We start from the raw sequence: 16,513 nt of genomic DNA, 5'->3' as shown, positions 1-16,513 counted from the left end.
CCACGGCTCCTGGGGCTGCCACAGCTCCTAGGGCTGCCATGGCTACCATGGCTCCTGGGGCTACCATGGCTCCTGAGGCTGCCACAACTCCTGGGGCTACCACGGCTCCTGGGGCTGCCATGGCTTCTGGGGCTACCAGGGCTCCTGGGGCTGCCACCACTCCTGGGGCTGCCATGGCTACCATGGCTTCTGGGGCTGCCACCACTCCTGAGGCTGCCACAACTCCTGGGGCTACCATGGCTACCACAGCTCCTGGGGCTGCCATGGCTCCTGGGGCTACCACCACTCCTGGGGCTACCATGGCTACCATGGCTCCTGGGGCTGCCATGGCTCCTGGGGCTACCACCACTCCTGGGGCTACCATGGCTACCATGGCTTCTGGGGCTGCTACCGTTCATGGGGCTACCAGGGCTCCTGGGTCTACCATGGCTACCATGGCTTCTGGGGCTGCCACCACTCTGGGGGCTGCCATGGCTTCTGGGGCTACCATGGCTACCAGGGCTCCTCAGGCTGCCACCGTGCATGGGGCTGCCACGGCTTCTGGGGCTGCCATAGCAGGAAAGGCTGCCATGGCTCCTGGGGCTGCTCCCAGGGCTGCCACGGATCTCGGGGCTACCACGGCTCCTGGGGCTCCTTCCAGGGCTGCCACAGCTCCTGGGGCTGCCATGGCAGGAAGGGCTACCATGGCACTCCTGGGGCTACCATCTCCTGGGGCTGCCATGGCTCCTGGGGCTGCCATGGCAGGAAGGGCTACCACAGCTCCTGTGGCTACCGCAGCTCCTGTGGCTACCACAGCTCCTGGGGCTACTGCAGCTCCTGGGGCTACCACAGCTCCTGGGGCTGCCATGGCAGGAAGGGCTACCACAGCTCCTGTGGCTACCGCAGCTCCTGTGGCTACCACAGCTCCTGGGGCTGCCATGGCTCCTGGGGCTAGCAGAGCTCCTGGGGCTGCTCCTGGGGCTGCCATGGCTCCTGTGGCTACCACAGCTCCTGGGGCTCCTCTCAGGACTACCATAGTTCCTGGGGCTAGCACAGCTCCTGGGGCTGCTCCTGGGGCTGCCATGGCTCCCGGCCCACCGGGCACTGTCTGGAGTGTCAGGGAGCATCCCGGGGAGCGGCGAGCCCAGCTCCGCAGGCTCCGGATGGTCCCATGGGTCACACGGAGGAGCAGGAGCAGATCCCGGCTCCGCAGGCTCCGGATCGTCCCATGGATCACACGGAGGAGGAGAAGCAGGAGCAGATCCCGGCTCCGCAGGCTCCGGATCGTCCCATGGGTCACACGGAGGACACCGGGCACTGTCTGGAGTGTCAGGGAGCATCCCGGGGAGCGGCGAGCCCGGCTCCGCAGGCTCCGGATCGTCCCATGGGTCACACGGAGCAGGACCAGATCCCGGCTCCACTGGCCCGGCTCCGTCACACGGAGGAGCAGGAGCAGGAGCAGGAGCAGATCCCGGCTCCGCAGGCTCCCATGGGTCACACGCAGGAGGAGCAGATCCCGGCTCCGCTGGCTCTGGATCATCCCATGGATCACACGGAGGAGCAGGAGCAGGAGCAGGAGCAGATCCCGGCTCCGCTGGCTCCCATGGGTCACACGGAGGAAGAGGAGCCGATCCCGGCTCCGCACGCTCTGCATCATCCCATGGATCACAAGGAGGAGCAGATCCCAGCTCCGCAGGCTCCGGATCGTCCCATGGATCACACGGAGGAGGAGAAGCAGGAGCAGATCCCGGCTCCGCAGGCTCCCATGGGTCACACGCAGGAGCAGGAGCAGGAGCAGATCCCAGCTCCGCTGGCTCCCATGGGTCACACGCAGGAGCAGGAGCAGATCCCGGCTCCGCAGGCTCTGGATCATCCCACGGATCACACGGAGGAGCAGGAGCAGATCCCAGCTCCGCTGGCTCCCATGGGTCACACGGAGGAGCAGGAGCAGATCCCGGCTCCGCTGGCTCCCATGGGTCACACGGAGGAAGAGGAGCAGATCCCGGCTCCGCACGCTCTGGATCGTCCAATGGGTCACACAGAGGAGGAGGAGCAGGAGCAGATCCTGGCTCCGCAGGCTCTGGATCCTCCCATGGATCACAGGGAGCAGATCCCGGCTCCGCTGGCTCCCATGGATCACACGCAGGAGCAGGAGCAGATCCTGGCTCCGCAGGCTCTGGATCATCCCATGGATCACACGCACGAGCAGGAGCAGATCCCGGCTCCGCTGGCGCACCCACGGGGGAGCAGGGAGCTGGGCACTCCAGCAGCGCTGGGGAACGGCTGGGGTGGAAGGAGCCATCCAGGCTCCAGGCAGCCACGCTCACCCGCGTGGCTCCTCCTTCCAGAGGCTTCCAGAGGCGGCACAGCACCGACTCCCGGCGGCCCGGCACGGCGGGAACACCGGCATTGGGGTCTGAGTCCCCGTGGAGGTTTGGGAAGCTCTGCTGCTGCCTGGGGAGCTCCTGTGTGGCTGAGATGATGGAGGAGGAGGGCTCTGATTCCAGGAGGTGACGGTGGAGAGGCACCTCCGCCATCTCCGCGTCCGTGGTGTCATTCCCAGGGGAATTCTCTGTCCCAGGGAACGCATCCTCGCTCTCCTCAGCTCTGTCTGTGTACTCAAAGGGCGAGTCCCGGCCCTCTCCCGCTCCCACGGGATCATCCAGCTCCTCCATGTCATTGGCAGAGGGGCTCCCCTGCTGCTCCTCCACCAAAACCCCGTTCCTGCCTTGCTCTGACTCCTCAGCATCCAGGGAATTGGGGTCGGGATCGGGGTCACCCCCACCCGGCTGGGGGGAGCAGCTGCTCCGTGCCCGGTCGCTCTGGGACGGGGACTGGACGCTCTCCATGGGCTGATCCTCTGGAGCAGCCCAGGGCTCCATGGACGCGTCGGGAGAGGTCAGGCAGAGGGAGCTGGAGTCGGGGGACAGGGCCAGGCTCACCCCCTGTCTGCAGGGGGACCCCGTGCTCCCAGCAGGCTCCCAGCGCTCCCCAGGGGGAGCCTGATCCTGGATTTTGTGCCCGGAGCCGTTTCCCAGCGCGGCTCCGGCAGGTCCTGGGCTGTCTGTAACGCTGTCGGGCTGTGCCTCACGGACAGGGCTGGGCTCGGGGGGCACTGGCAGCTCCCCGCTGTCACTGTGGGGTGACCCCACCTCGGCCAGACCTCCTCCAACCCCGTTTGTCCCCGACTGCGGCGTGCCCGGAGCGTCCCAGGGATCCGGGAGCTCCTCCTGCTTTGGTGACATCTCCTCGGGAAAGCCCCCAGGGTCAGTCCCGGCCCCATCTGAGGGCGCTGGGGAGGATCTGTCGGGGCAGGGGGGAGCCAGGGAGGTGGGGCTGGGCAGGGGGGCCTCTTCAGGAACACCAAACCGCTCTGGAGACGCCGAATTCCCTGGAATCTTCTCGCCGTGCTCGCACTCCATCTCGGCATCGCTGCTCTCGGACAGCACCAAGCCCACGGGGCCCACGAAGGAGCTTTCATCCTCCATCTCCTCACTCTCCTTCTTCTCCTCCTCCTCCTCCCTCTCCTCTTTTTCCGAGTGCTCCTGGCCTTCCTCCTCTTCCTCAGTGGCTCCCCCAGGCTCGGCACTCCCAGGAGCTGCTTCCAAGGGCGCGGAATCACAGGCAGGCTGCGCATCAGCGCCATCCTCAGCTTCCAGGGAATGCCCTGAGCCTTCCACTCCCTCCTCATCCTCGGGAGGGCCGGGGCCACTCCCCGAGCCTGCTCCCTGCTGGTTTTCCTGCTGCTGCTCCCCGTTTTCCTGAGGGGCACCGGGGGGGTCTGGCCCTGGAGCTGTGCTGGAGTTTGGGGCTTGGCTCCCGGGGTTTTCCGTGCCCGGGGATTTGCTGGGACAGCCGAGCTCCTGGGGAGGGCTGGGGGTGATCCTGGCATCCAGCAGCTCCTCCTTGGCTGGCTCCTCCTGGAACACAATCCACGGGTTAACAAGAAGAAAATGTTCCCCATAGGAAAATGCAGGGAAAAAAAAACCCACTGGAATATTTTTTCCTTCATGCAAAACAGTTCCAGCCCAATGGGAGCTGCTCCTCTGTTCAAGTTTTACAGGAATTATTTTCATTCAAGAATTCAGGTTGGGAAATGTCCCAGCAGAGCCCTGTGTTTTATGTCTACCCCAAGAACCTCCACTCCTGACCATGTGCAGACTGGAGAAAGTGTAAAAATTAATTTCAAGCTTTATCCAGAACGGAATTTTCATGGATTTCACCAGAGGGATGAGGGGAATGATGCAAAGCACTGCACTGGCACCTGTGTGGGGGAAAATCTGAGCTAACAAATCCCAGCTTTCCAAATCCATGTGGGAATGGCTGTGCTGGATTTGGGATTCTGCTCTGGGATGCTGGGGGCTCCCCTGATCTGAGGACACACAAACGTGGAATTTAAATCAGGAACAGGCGCTGAGCTCGACACTTTAATTACTTTAATTTGGGATTCCTCCCCCTTGGAGAGCATCCCTGCATCCCTGGATACCCCACAAGCACAGCTGCTCCATTCCTCTGGAAAATCCTGCTCCTCTAAGAGGAAAATTCTGCTCCTCTAGAGGAAAATCCTGCTTCCCTAAGAGAAACTCCTGCTCTTTTAAGAGGAAAATCCCACTCCTTTAAAAGGAACATTCTGCTCTTTTAGGAGGAAAACCCTGTTCTTCTAGGAGGAACATCCTGTTCTTTTAGGAGGAAATTCCTGCTCTTTTAGGAGGAAAACCCTGCTCTTTTAGGAGGAAAACCCTTCTGTTTTAGGAGGAAAACCCTGCTCTTTCAGGAGGAAAACCCTTCTGTTTTAGGAGGAAAACCCTGCTCTTTTAGGAGGAAACTCCTGCTCTTTTAAGAGGAAACTCCTGCTTTCAGGAGGAAAACCCTGCTCTTTCAGGAGGAAAACCCTGCTCTTTCAGGAGGAAAACCCTGCTCTTCTAGGAGGAAACTCCTGCTCTTCTAGGAGGAAACTCCTGCTCTTTCAGGAGGAAAACCCTGCTCTTCTTGGAGGAAACTCCTGCTCTTTCAGGAGGAAACCCCTGCTCTTTTAGGAGGAAAACCCTGCTCTTCTTGGAGGAAACTCCTGCTCTTTCAGGAGGAAAACCCTGCTCTTTTAGGAGGAAAACCCTGCTCTTCTAGGAGGAAACTCCTGCTCTTTCAGGAGGAAAACCCTGCTCTTCTTGGAGGAAACTCCTGCTCTTCTAGGAGGAAACTCCTGCTCTTTCAGGAGGAAAACCCTGCTCTTCTTGGAGGAAACTCCTGCTCTTTCAGGAGGAAAACCCTGCTCTTTTAGGAGGAAAACCCTGCTCTTCTAGGAGGAAACTCCTGCTCTTTCAGGAGGAAAACCCTGCTCTTCTTGGAGGAAACTCCTGCTCTTTCAGGAGGAAAACCCTGCTCTTTTAAGAGGAAAACCCTGCTCTTTCAGGAGGAAACTCCTGCTCTTTCAGGAGCAAACTCCTGCTCTTTCAGGAGGAAAACCCCACTCTTTTAGGAGGAAACTCCTGCTCTTTCAGGAGGAAAACCCCACTCTTTCAGGAAGAAAACCCCACTCTTTCAGCAGCAAAGCACTCCCTGGAGCCCCCAGGCCGCACTCACCGCGGTGACGCTCCAGACGCGGCGCGCGCTCTCCTCGGCAGCGCCCTCCGGCTCCCCCCCTGCCACATCCAGCTTCTCCCTGGCGCCATCCTGCAGGGCAAGGCTCTCGGGACAGCTGGTGGAGGAAGGCTGCTCCTCCTCCTCCCCGCAGGGCAGCTCCCCCGAGGAGGAGGACACCGTGCTGTCCACGGCCGCAGCGGCTCCGTCCGCGTCCGTCTGGGAATCCGCGGGGCTCCTCTGGGGCTGGGAAGAGCCCTGGGAAGGGGGGCTGGGATCCAGGGAGCTGCTGGGGGTCTGGTCAGGATCTGAGCCGGAGTCTGCGGGACACGTCTCGAAGCCAAAGCAGTCCTGGCTGTCGTCACTGAGCTCCAGGAAGCCGGAGCTGTTGATGGAGACGAATTTCCTGGGATTGCTGTGCTCCACCACCTTCCTGGAGCTGCTCAGGAGCTTGCTGGGCTTCCTGTAGAACAGGGCCACCCACATGTGCAGGATCAGCTTCATCCCTTCCACGTCGTCGGGAAGATCGGGATCCCAGGGCCTGGGAAGGGAAGCAAAGAGAGTCTGGGCCATCCTCATCCTCGCCCGTTCAGCTCCAGGGAATTCATCCCTGGAGTTCATCCCTGGGATTCATCCCCTGGAACTCATCCCTGAGAATTCATCCCTGAGAGTTCATCCCTAGGATTCATCCCTAGGATTCATCCCTGGAGTTCATCCCTGGGATTCATCCCCTGGAATTCATCGCTGGAGTTCATCCCTGTAGTTCATCCCTGGAGTTCATCCCTGAGAATTCATCCCTGAGAATTCACCCCTGGAGTTCATCCCTAGAGTTCATTCCTGGAGCTGATCCCTGAGAATTCATCCCTGAGAATTCATCCCTGAAATTCATCCCTAGGATTCATTCCTAGGATTCATCCCTGAGAGTTCATCCCTGGAGTTCATCCCTGAGAATTCATCCCTGAAATTCATCCCTGAGAATTCATCCCTGAGAATTCATCCCTGAAATTCATCCCTAGGATTCATCCCTGAGAGTTCATCCCTGGAGTTCATCCCTGGAATTCATCCCTGAGAGTTCATCCCTGGAGTTCATCCCTGGGATTCATCCCTGGGATTCATCCCTGAGAATTCATCCCTGAGAATTCATCCCTGAGAGTTCATACCTGGAGTTCATCCCTGAGAGTTCATCCCTGAGAATTCATCCCTGAAATTCATCCCTAGGATTCATCCCTGAGAATTCATCCCTGAGAATTCATCCCTGGAGTTCATCCCTGGGATTCATCCCCTGGAATTCATCCCTGAGAATTCATCCCTGGAGTTCATCCCTGAGAATTCATCCCTGGAGTTCATCCCCTGGAATTCATCCCTGAGAATTCATCCCTGAGAATTCATCCCTGGCTCCCTTGAGGGCTCAGGCCCAAGGCACAGGGGCACACACTGCTTGATGCAGATTCCAGCTTTTTGCAGGGAAAAATAAAAACAGAGGAAATCCGAGCTCCAAAGGAGGGATGGAGGACTTGGCCTTGTGGCTTTAGGCACCAATTCCAGCTGCAGAGCCACGGGAATTGCAGAATCATGGAATGGGCTGGGTGGGAAGGGACCTCAAAGCCCACCCAGTGCCACCCTGCCATGGCAGGGACACCTGCCAGTGTCCCAGAATGTCCAGCCTGGCCCTGGGCACTGCAGGGATCAGGGGCAGCCCCAGCTGCTCTGGCAATTCCAGCCCAGCCAGCAATTCCTCATGGCCAACATCCCATCCATGGCTGCCCTCCCGGAGCCCCTGGAATGTGCTGGAAGCTCTCCCTGGAGCCTTCTCCTCTCCAGGGAACATTCCCAGCTCTCCCAGCCTGGCTCCAGCCCCGGAGCAGCTCCGTGCATTCCTCTGGAGCTGCTGCTGTGCCCCCAGGGCTGGGGCAGCTCTGCAGGTGGGCTCTCACCTGGGAGGGCCAGAATTCCCCAATTCCCCCTTTTCCTGCTGCCCACCCCAGGATCACCTGGAATTGTGGATCACCCCAGGACGGGCTGGAATTTTGGGTCCAGCACACGGGGCTGGGTCACATCCACTGTGCCCCTCACCCCCAAACCCTCTTTCCCAAGAAAACCACAGCACCACAGGGAACAAACCCCACAATTGTGGAACCCAAAAGACAGGAACCCCATTCCCAAACCCCTCCAGCCACCCTGACTTACCCATGCAGGGCACGGATGACGGTTTTCTCCAGGGAATCATTGGTGTACCTGCTGTCCAGGTGGAAGAGGTACTCCTCCTCCCAGCGGCGCGTGACCTTCATGGAGTTCCCACAGAGATTCACCGTGTGGCTCTGGGAGAAATCCTCCTTCTTCCTGGGAGCGCCCAGGCTCCGGGCGGGCTCGGCGCTGCTCTGGTGGCGCCGGAACGGCAGCACCTTCCCAACCAAGGGAGCTCCCGGGGGGTTCCTGGGGGCAGCTCCGGCATTCCCTTTGGGATCTGGGGGTGCTCTGGGATCCTCGGGCAGCGGGGAGGCGTAGGAGTGCTCGGCTGAGATGATGGAGTGCTTGTTCACCCCGCAGCCCTGCGCGGCCGCCCGGGGAGGGAACGCCCGGAACGCGGCGGGGATGGGAGCCCCGCTGCTCCTGCTGGGAATTCCAGAGGGTTTTTCCAAAGGAGGAGAGGCCAGCTGGCTGGGATCTGCTTCTTCGGGAAGCGGCTGCGTCGGGGGCACCTTGCTGCAGGTGGGTTTTCTGCCCTGCCTGTCTGCCCTGTGGTACTTGTGGTCGGAATCCACGCGCAGGGATTTGGGGTCGGACGGGCTCTGCCGCTCCCAGGGATCCCCAGGTTCCATGGGGACGCTCCCGGAATCCTTGGGAATGAAGGCAGGGATGCAGGAGCCCAGCGCCAGGTCGGCCAGCAGGTTCAGGGCGTGCGAGTCACCGCTGTCCCCTGGCAGGGCAAAGGCCACGCTGGCAAGTGCCACGGGAGGGACATTCCCTGGGATTTCTGCTCCAGAGGGATGGGATGAGGCCTCGGGGGGGGGCTCCGAGAGCAGCTCCTTCAGCTCTGGGGGAAACAGGGAAAAATCCATGGAAAAATCCATTTAAAAAGGGGAAAAACCCATTCAGAAAGGGAAAAGTCTGTTTGAAAAGGGAAAAAACCCATTTAGAAAAGGAAAAATCAGTCTAAAAAGGGAAAAAACCCATTTAGAAAGGGAAAAGTCTGTTTGAAAAGGGAAAAAACCCATTTAGAGAGGGAAAAATCTGTTTAAAAGGGAAAAAATCCATTTTTGGACTTGAGTTTTTTACAAGGGTTTTTTTGGGATTTCTGGGAATTTTTGGGTTTGGCAGGAGCCATCCCATGAGAGATGCTGGATGCACTCTGGGTGCTCCCAAGGTAACAAGGGAATGTTGATCATGGAATGCTGGAAGGGAATTTCAGGATCATCCCAGTCCAACCCTATGACTCATCCCAATATCAAGTGAAACATAAAATTGGGGTTTTTTTACAGCCAAACTGGGTTTTTTGGGGATTTTTTGGGGATTTTTTTGGGGTTTAGCAGGAGCCATCCCACTGGAGAGATGATTCCATGATTCCTGATCATGGAATGCTGGAAGGGAATTTAAGGATCATCCCCACAGCTCATCCCATCACCCCAGTGGCCCTGGACACTTGCGGAGGATTCTCTGGGAATTCCATCCCAGAATTTCTCCCCAGTATTTGACATTTTCCCCGTTTCAATCCAAAGCCATTCGTTTCATCCCTGCCATTGCATGGCTCAGCTTTTAAAGGAATTTTTCCCCCAGGGAATTTTTCCTCACCGCTCTCTTCCTGCTGCTTCTCAGGAGGTTTTGATGTTTTGTTTTCCACGTTTTTCTGCGTTTTGCTTTTCCCTGGCTTCGTGCCTCCCTCAGTGACAGGAGCCTTCTTGGAATCCAGGTTTTCCAGAGTTTTTGGCCTCTTTGCCTCCACGCCAGGACCATTGGGAGCTGAGATTTCCTTCTCAGCACTTTCACACTGGGGTTTGTGGACAATTTCTGCGGCCAGCACCTCTGCACCTGGGACAGGGAAAAGCAGGGGTTGATTTTAATTTGGGAATTCTTTGGGTTAAAAATTCATTGGGAAAAGGGAGGGGTGCTAGGAAAGGGTTCTGGTAATTTTACTTCTCATTATCCTGATTTAACTGAGAATATAATTAATTTATTCCCAATTAAATCAGGATAATGAGAAGTAAAATCTGAGCTGGCAGCACCCAATTTCAGGTAGCTTCCCTGGGATAATTCCTGAGATTTGGATGCTCCAGGCACTTGGAAAGCTCCTGGATGGTTCCCAGTGAACCCAGCTGGATGGGAGGAGGAAACCAACCCCATTTTTGCAGCTCTCACCTCTTTTCCTTCCATGTGGCAACTGCAAATTGGCCAATTTCAGCATGGGCTCGTTGGCATTCCCAGCAGATCCCGATTTTTTGGGACAAGGGGAGGCGACGCTGGTTTTTTTCCTGGCTGCCTCCCTGCTCCTGCTGCTGCTCTCCCCTGGATGTGCTTGTGCCTTGAGGGGCGGCACGCTCTTCCCGAGGATCCTGCTGGATTTCCTCCTGACCTCCCTGCCCCAGGGCTTGGTGGGAGAGGTGAAACTTTTCAGCAATCTCTCCGAAGGCACGCTGGGAAGCCCTCCCTTATCCCGCGGGATTCCCGCCGCTCCGCCGGCAGCAGCAGGATCTGGGGGCACGGGGGGGGAGCAGGAGGTGCCAGGAGCGGGTGCCAGCTCGCTGCCAGCCCCACGCAGGCACCGCAAGGCTGCAGAGATGCCCAGGGTGAAGCTGCTGGGGTCGGACAGGTACCGGCGCAGCTGCGCCAGGCACGGCCCCGCGCCCCCCTCCTGCCAGGGACAGGGGCCAGCGGGCTCGGCAGCGTCACTGCCCTGCCACGGGCTGCCCTCAGGGCTGCCCCGGAGCTGGGCATACTCCTGGAGGTGCTGCTGGATGCTGGGCACGCCCGGGGGGCTGCAGGGGGAGCCGGCTGCCTTGCGCAGGGCGTAGCGCAGCCCCGGCACAACGGAGGCGATTTTCAGCGAGAGGGAATTCCTGGCACTGCCCTCCTGCCTGGCCCTCGGGTCCGGCTGCTCCGCTGGGAAAGGGAGAGCAGAAGGGATTTTAGGGCAGGTAGGAAAGGAGGGAATGCGTTAAATCGTTCCGTGGTGCGGGGAAATGTTGGAGGGAAGGGGAAGAATGGAAAGGAAAAAGGGGGAAAGGAGAAAGAAAATTAAAAGGGAGAAAAAGATATTGAAGGAAAAGCTCCAAAATCAGCCTGCAAAAAGTTCAGCCCAGGGGAAACGTTGAAATGCTCCAGGTGCATCCCACCAAACATCCCAAACCTGCTCTGGATCCCACCAAACATCCCAAACCTGCTCTGGATCCCACCCAACATCCCAAACCTGCTCTGGATGGATCCCACCAAACATCCCAAACCTGCTCTGGATGGATCCCACCAAACATCCCAAACCTGCTCTGGATGGATCCCACCCCACATCCCAAACCTGCTCTGGATCCCACCAAACATCCCAAACCTGCTCTGGATGGATCCCACCCCACATCCCAGCCCTGCACAGGGGTCCCACCTCGGGGGCTCAGCGCGCGGGGGGAGCGGAACAGGAACAGGGCCAGCAGGGTCACGGGCTCCCTGGGCTCCCTGGGCTCCTTGGGCTCCCTGGGCTCCCTGGGCTCCTTGGGCTCCAGGCCTGCAGGAAACAGGGCTGGGGTCACAGGTTTTTTGTAGCTTATGCACCCAGGCTTAGTCTGAGCACCCAGGCTTGGTCTGAGAAACCAGGTTGGGTTTAGAAACCACACACAGTCTGAGAAAGCAGGTTTGCTTTCAGAATCCTCATTTTTGTTGAGAAACCAGGTTTGGGTTCAGAAACCAGGTTTAGTTTAAAAAACAGGTTCAGTTTGAGAAACCAGGTTTGGATTGAGAAACCAGGATTTAAATAAGAAACCAGGTTCAGTTTGACAAACCAAGTTTGGTTAAGGAACCAGGTTTAGTTTGAGGAACCAGGTTTAGTTTGAGAAACCAAGATTTGGTTAAGAAACTAGGTTTAGTTTAATATAAAAGGTTCAGTTTGGGGTTTGGGTTCAGAAACCAGGTTTAGTTTAAAAAACAGGTTCAGTTTGAGAAACCAGGTTTGGATTGAGAAACCAGGTTTTAAATAAGAAACCAGGATTTAAATAAGAAACCAGGCTCAGTTTGACAAACCAAGTTTGGTTAAGAAACCAGGTTTAGACTGAGAAACCAGGTTTTAAATAAGAAACCAGGATTTAAATAAGAAACCAGGTTCAGTTTGAGAAACCAGGTTTAGTTTGAGAAACCAGGTTTTAAATAAGCAACCAAGATTTAAATAAGAAACCAGGTTTGTGTTAAGAAATGACGTTCAGTTTGAAAAAACAAGTTTTGCTTAAGAAACTAGGTTTAGTTTAAAAAAACTGGTTCAGTTTGAGAAACCAAGTTTTGGTTAAGGAACCAGGTTTAGCTTGACAAACCAGGTTTAGTTTGATAAACCAGGTTTAGTTTGAGAAAGCAGGTTTAGTTTGAGAAAGCAGGTTTAGACTGAGAAACCAGGTTTTAAATAAGAAACCAAGATTTGGTTCAGAAACCACGTTCAGTCTGAGACACCAAGTTCTGGTTAAGGAACCAAGTTTAGTTCAAAAAACCAGGTTCAGTTTAAAACCACGGGTTCAGTTTGATAAACCAGGTCCAGCTTAGCCTCTAAACCCAGCAGGAGTTAAGCCCAGCCCAGCCCAGCCCAGCCCAGCCCAGCTCACCATCCTCCCGTGCCAGGGCTGAGGACGTGAGCAGGATCAGAACTCCCTGGTCCTGTAAATATTTGATGATTGCCTGCAACAAACAGAGAAAAAATCCAACTCTGCTCCCTCCCTGCCGCCTGTGCCAGCTGGGATCAAAATATTCCTTCTGCAGGCCTAAAATTCCTTAAAATAAAGAAATATCCTGATCAAGCGGGCTGGAATTAATGAGGGTTAATTATCTAGCCCTGCCAGGAACTGCAGCCAAAGGGGAAGACAAAATTCCTGGGAAAGACATAATTCCAGCATGGAGGAAAACCACAAAATTCCTGGGAAAAGTCAAAATTCCAGGATCGTGGAAAAGACAAAATCCCAGCTCAGATCCCAGATCCCAGCTCAGATCCCAGCTCAGATCCCAGATCCCAGCTCAGATCCCAGCTCAGATCGCAGATCCCAGCCCAGATCCCAGCTCAGATCCCAGCTCCCAGCTCAGACCCAGCCCAGATCCCAGCTCCCAGCTCCCAGCTCCCAGCCCAGATCCCAGCTCCCAGCCCAGCTCCCAGCCCAGCTCCCAGCTCAGCTCCCAGCTCCCAGCCCAGCTCCCAGCTCAGATCCCAGATCCCAGCTCAGATCCCAGATCCCAGCCCAGATCCCAGCTCCCAGCCCAGATCCCAGATCAGATCCCAGCTCAGATCCCAGCTCCCAGCTCAGATCCCAGATCCCAGCTCAGATCCCAGCTCCCAGCTCCCAGCCCAGATCCCAGCTCCCAGCTCAGATCCCAGCCCAGACCCCAGATCCCAGCCCAGATCAGCTCCCAGCTCCCAGCTCCCAGCCCAGATCCCAGCTCCCAGCCCAGATCCCAGATCAGATCCCAGCTCAGATCCCAGCTCCCAGCTCAGATCCCAGATCCCAGCTCAGATCCCAGCCCAGATCCCAGCTCAGATCCCAGCCCAGATCCCAGATCCCAGCCCCGATCCCAGCCCCGATCCCAGATCCCAGATCCCAGATCCCAGCTCCATTAATCCTCAGGTGAGAGAAAGAACAAGTGAGAGCAGCGAAGAAGGAAAACAACATTTCAAGCAGGGTAATCAATTCCGCTTTGCATTAATTGTGGATAACGACACCAAAAACGCCATTTCCGGGCCGTGTTCCCCCAGAACAACTCTCACCAGGTCCTCCTCCCTCAGCTTTTCCAGCAGCTGATCCATTCTGGGCTGCTCCTTGTTGGATATTTCCACCTCGTAGAGGCTGGAGTAAACACCCTGGAAGCAGACTGGGGGAAAAGAAAAGGATTTGGGGTTGGGATGGGATTTTCCACGGAGGGCGGGGGTGGAATCCCTGGAAATTGGGGTTTTTCACCCCCACCTTCATTCCTGGTGTAATTTTTTTTCCCAAAAGCGGCTTCTGGAAGTTTTTTCTTCAGGTCAGCCAATCCCATGACGTGTTTGATGTCCAGGCTGGGAGGCCTGAGGGGATAAAGCACAAAAAAAATCAGGATTTGGGAGAGCTGGGAGCCAAAAAAAGCTCAGGAAGAGCTGCAGCTGCTCAGGATCCTGTGGGCAAATCCCGGGAAGCTCAAATCGCAGATCCTGGGTGTTTAAGCCAGGACTAGAGCAGCCTGGTTTAGTGCCAGGGCTCAGAACGGAATTCTTTTAAAGAATTTCTTCTTCTTTAAAATTTTTATCTCCTCCCCCAGCTGTGACCCATTCCTGAGCTGACTGTCCCAACACCCAGCAGCGAAGGCACGGGCAGGAAAGGACAAAAACTGGCTTAGCTTGAGAAACCAGGCTTAGCTTGAGAAACCAGGCTTAGCTTGAGAAACCAGGCTTAGCTGGAGAAACCAGGCTTAGAAGGAGAAACCAGGCTTAGCTGGAGAAACCAGGCTTAGAATGAGAAACCAGGCTTAGCTTGAGAAACCAGGCTTAGCTTGAGAAACCAGGCTTAGAATTAGAAACCAGGTTTAGTTTGAAAAACCAGGTTTAGAATTAGAAACCAGGCTTAGTTTGAAAAACCAGGTTTGGCTTAAGAAACCAGGTTTAGTTTGAGAAACCAGGTTTAGTTTAAGAAACCAGGTTTAGCTTGAGAAACCAGGATTTGGTCAAGGAACAAGGTTCAGTCTGAGAAAGCAGGCTCAGTGTGCTAAGCCCAGCTCAGGGTGCTAAGCCCGGCTCAGGGTGCTAAGCCCGGCTCAGTTAAGCCCAGCCCAGGCACTCACAGCTGGGCGGGCACGCTGCCCGCGCTGTGCTAAGCCCGGCTCAGGGTGTTAAGCCCGGCTCAGGGTGCTAAGCCCGGCTCAGTTAAGCCCAGCCCAGGCACTCACAGCTGGGCGGGCACGCTGCCCGCGCTGTGCCGGCTCCTCAGGCCGATGGTGCAGAGGCGCCGGCCCCCGATGCAGAGCTGGCCCCGCCACGGGCACGGCGCTGGGCACGGCGCTGGGCACGGCGAGCGCGGCGCTGCGGGGGAACGGAGACTGGGAACCCAGGAAGCACAAAGCCAAACCCCGCAACCGCGAACACAAAAACCCCAAACCCAAAACCCACCAGAAAAACCCACAACCCCGAACCCAAAAACCACAATCCCAAAAACCACAACCCAAACCCAAAAACCACAGCCTCAAAACCCCCAAAACCCCAAACACAACCAGAAAAACCAGAACCCCAAACTCAAAAACCACAATCCCAAAAACCACAATCCCAAACCCAAAAACCACGGCCTCAAAAACCACAACCGCAAAAACCCCAAACCTAAAATCCACAACCACAACCCCAAAAACCACAACCCCAAAAACCAAAGCCTCAAACCTCAAAAACCCCTATCCCAAACAACCACAACCCCAAAAACCCCACGTTCAAAAAACACAAACCCAACCCGAAAAATCACAACCCAGAACCCAAAAACCCCAAACCCAAAAACCCCCAGAACCCAAAACACAACCAGAAAAAAACAGAACCCCAAACCCAAAAATCAGAACCCCAAAAACCACAACCCCAAAAACCCCACGTTCAAAAAACACAAACCCAACCCGAAAAATCACAACCCAGAACCCAAAAACCCCAAACCCAAAAACCCCCAGAACCCAAAACACAACCAGAAAAAAACAGAACCCCAAACCCAAAAATCAGAACCCCAAAAACCACAACCCCAAAGCCAAAAACCACAGCCTCAAAACCAAAAACCCACAACCCCAAAAACCACAATTCCAAACCCAAAAACCACGGCCTCAAAACCCAAAAACCACAACCACAAACCCAAAAACCCCACACTCAAAAAACACAAACGCAACCCAAAAAATCACAACACCAAACCCAAAAACCCCACACTCAAAAAACACAAACGCAACCCAAAAAATCACAACACCAAACCCAAAAACCCCACACTCAAAAAACACAAACGCAACCCAAAAAATCACAACACCAAACCCAAAAACCCCAAAACCAAAAACCCCCAAAACCCCAAACACAACCAGAAAAACCAGAACCACAATCCCAAACAACCACAACCCCGAAAACCACAACTCCAAAAAGCACAACCCCAACCCCAAAAAACCCCAATCCCAAATCCAAAACCGCCAACACCAAAAACCCCAATCCCAAACAACCACAACCCCCAAAACCACAGCCTAAAACCCCAAAAACCCCAGGCTCAAAAACCACAAAGCCAACCCAAAAAACTGGGGGGGACTGGGAGGGAACTGGGCTGAACTGGAAAAGCCACTTAGGAGCACTGGGCTGAACTGGGATGAACTGGGAGGGACTGGTATTAACTGGGAGGGACTGGGAGGCACTGGGTTGAACTGGGAGGCCCTGGAGGGGGAACTGGGGAGGGACTGGGGTGAACTGGGAATTAACTGGGCTGAACCGGGAGTCACTGGGAGGGACTGGGAGGGGGAACTGGGATGAACTGGGCTGAACTGGGAGGAACTGGAAAAACCACTTTAGAGGGCTGGGCTGAACTGGGATGGACTGGGGTGAACTGGGATGAACTGGGAAGCACTGGGGGGGGACTGGGATTGAACTGGGAGGAACTGGGAAGCACTGGAGGGGAAACTGGGCTGAACTGGGAGGAACTGGGAGGTAGAACTGGGATTGAACTGGGCTGAACTGGGAGGAACTGGGAAAGCCACCCAAGAGCACTGGGCTGAACTGGGATGGGCACTGGGAGGGACTGGGAGGGAAGGGGAGGGAAGGGGCCGGTCC

General features: G+C 56.1%; 1 protein-coding gene across 1 annotated transcript; it reads right to left on the bottom strand.

Annotated features, from left to right (window-relative positions):
• Positions 1 to 505: 505 nt before the first annotated feature.
• Positions 506 to 14,809, bottom strand: LOC120502576. The gene is made up of 12 exons (XM_039710117.1): positions 14,638 to 14,809; positions 13,683 to 13,783; positions 13,487 to 13,590; positions 12,339 to 12,411; positions 11,141 to 11,260; positions 9,910 to 10,650; positions 9,346 to 9,582; positions 7,744 to 8,590; positions 5,560 to 6,097; positions 2,040 to 3,899; positions 1,078 to 1,996; positions 506 to 546 (listed from the first exon to the last, which is right to left on the bottom strand). Exons 2-12 carry the CDS (start codon positions 13,753 to 13,755, stop codon positions 506 to 508), a joined length of 5,553 nt encoding a protein of 1,850 aa, XP_039566051.1. The 5' UTR covers positions 13,756 to 13,783; positions 14,638 to 14,809.
• Positions 14,810 to 16,513: the final 1,704 nt, after the last annotated feature.

The sequence above is a fragment of the Passer montanus genome, unplaced genomic scaffold (genome assembly GCF_014805655.1).
Source record: "Passer montanus isolate IOZ18808 unplaced genomic scaffold, ASM1480565v1 scaffold223, whole genome shotgun sequence".
NCBI classification, from domain to species: Eukaryota; Metazoa; Chordata; class Aves; order Passeriformes; family Passeridae; genus Passer; species Passer montanus.
Note: the sequence above shows the minus strand (reverse complement) of the source record. Positions and strands in the feature narration are given on the sequence as shown.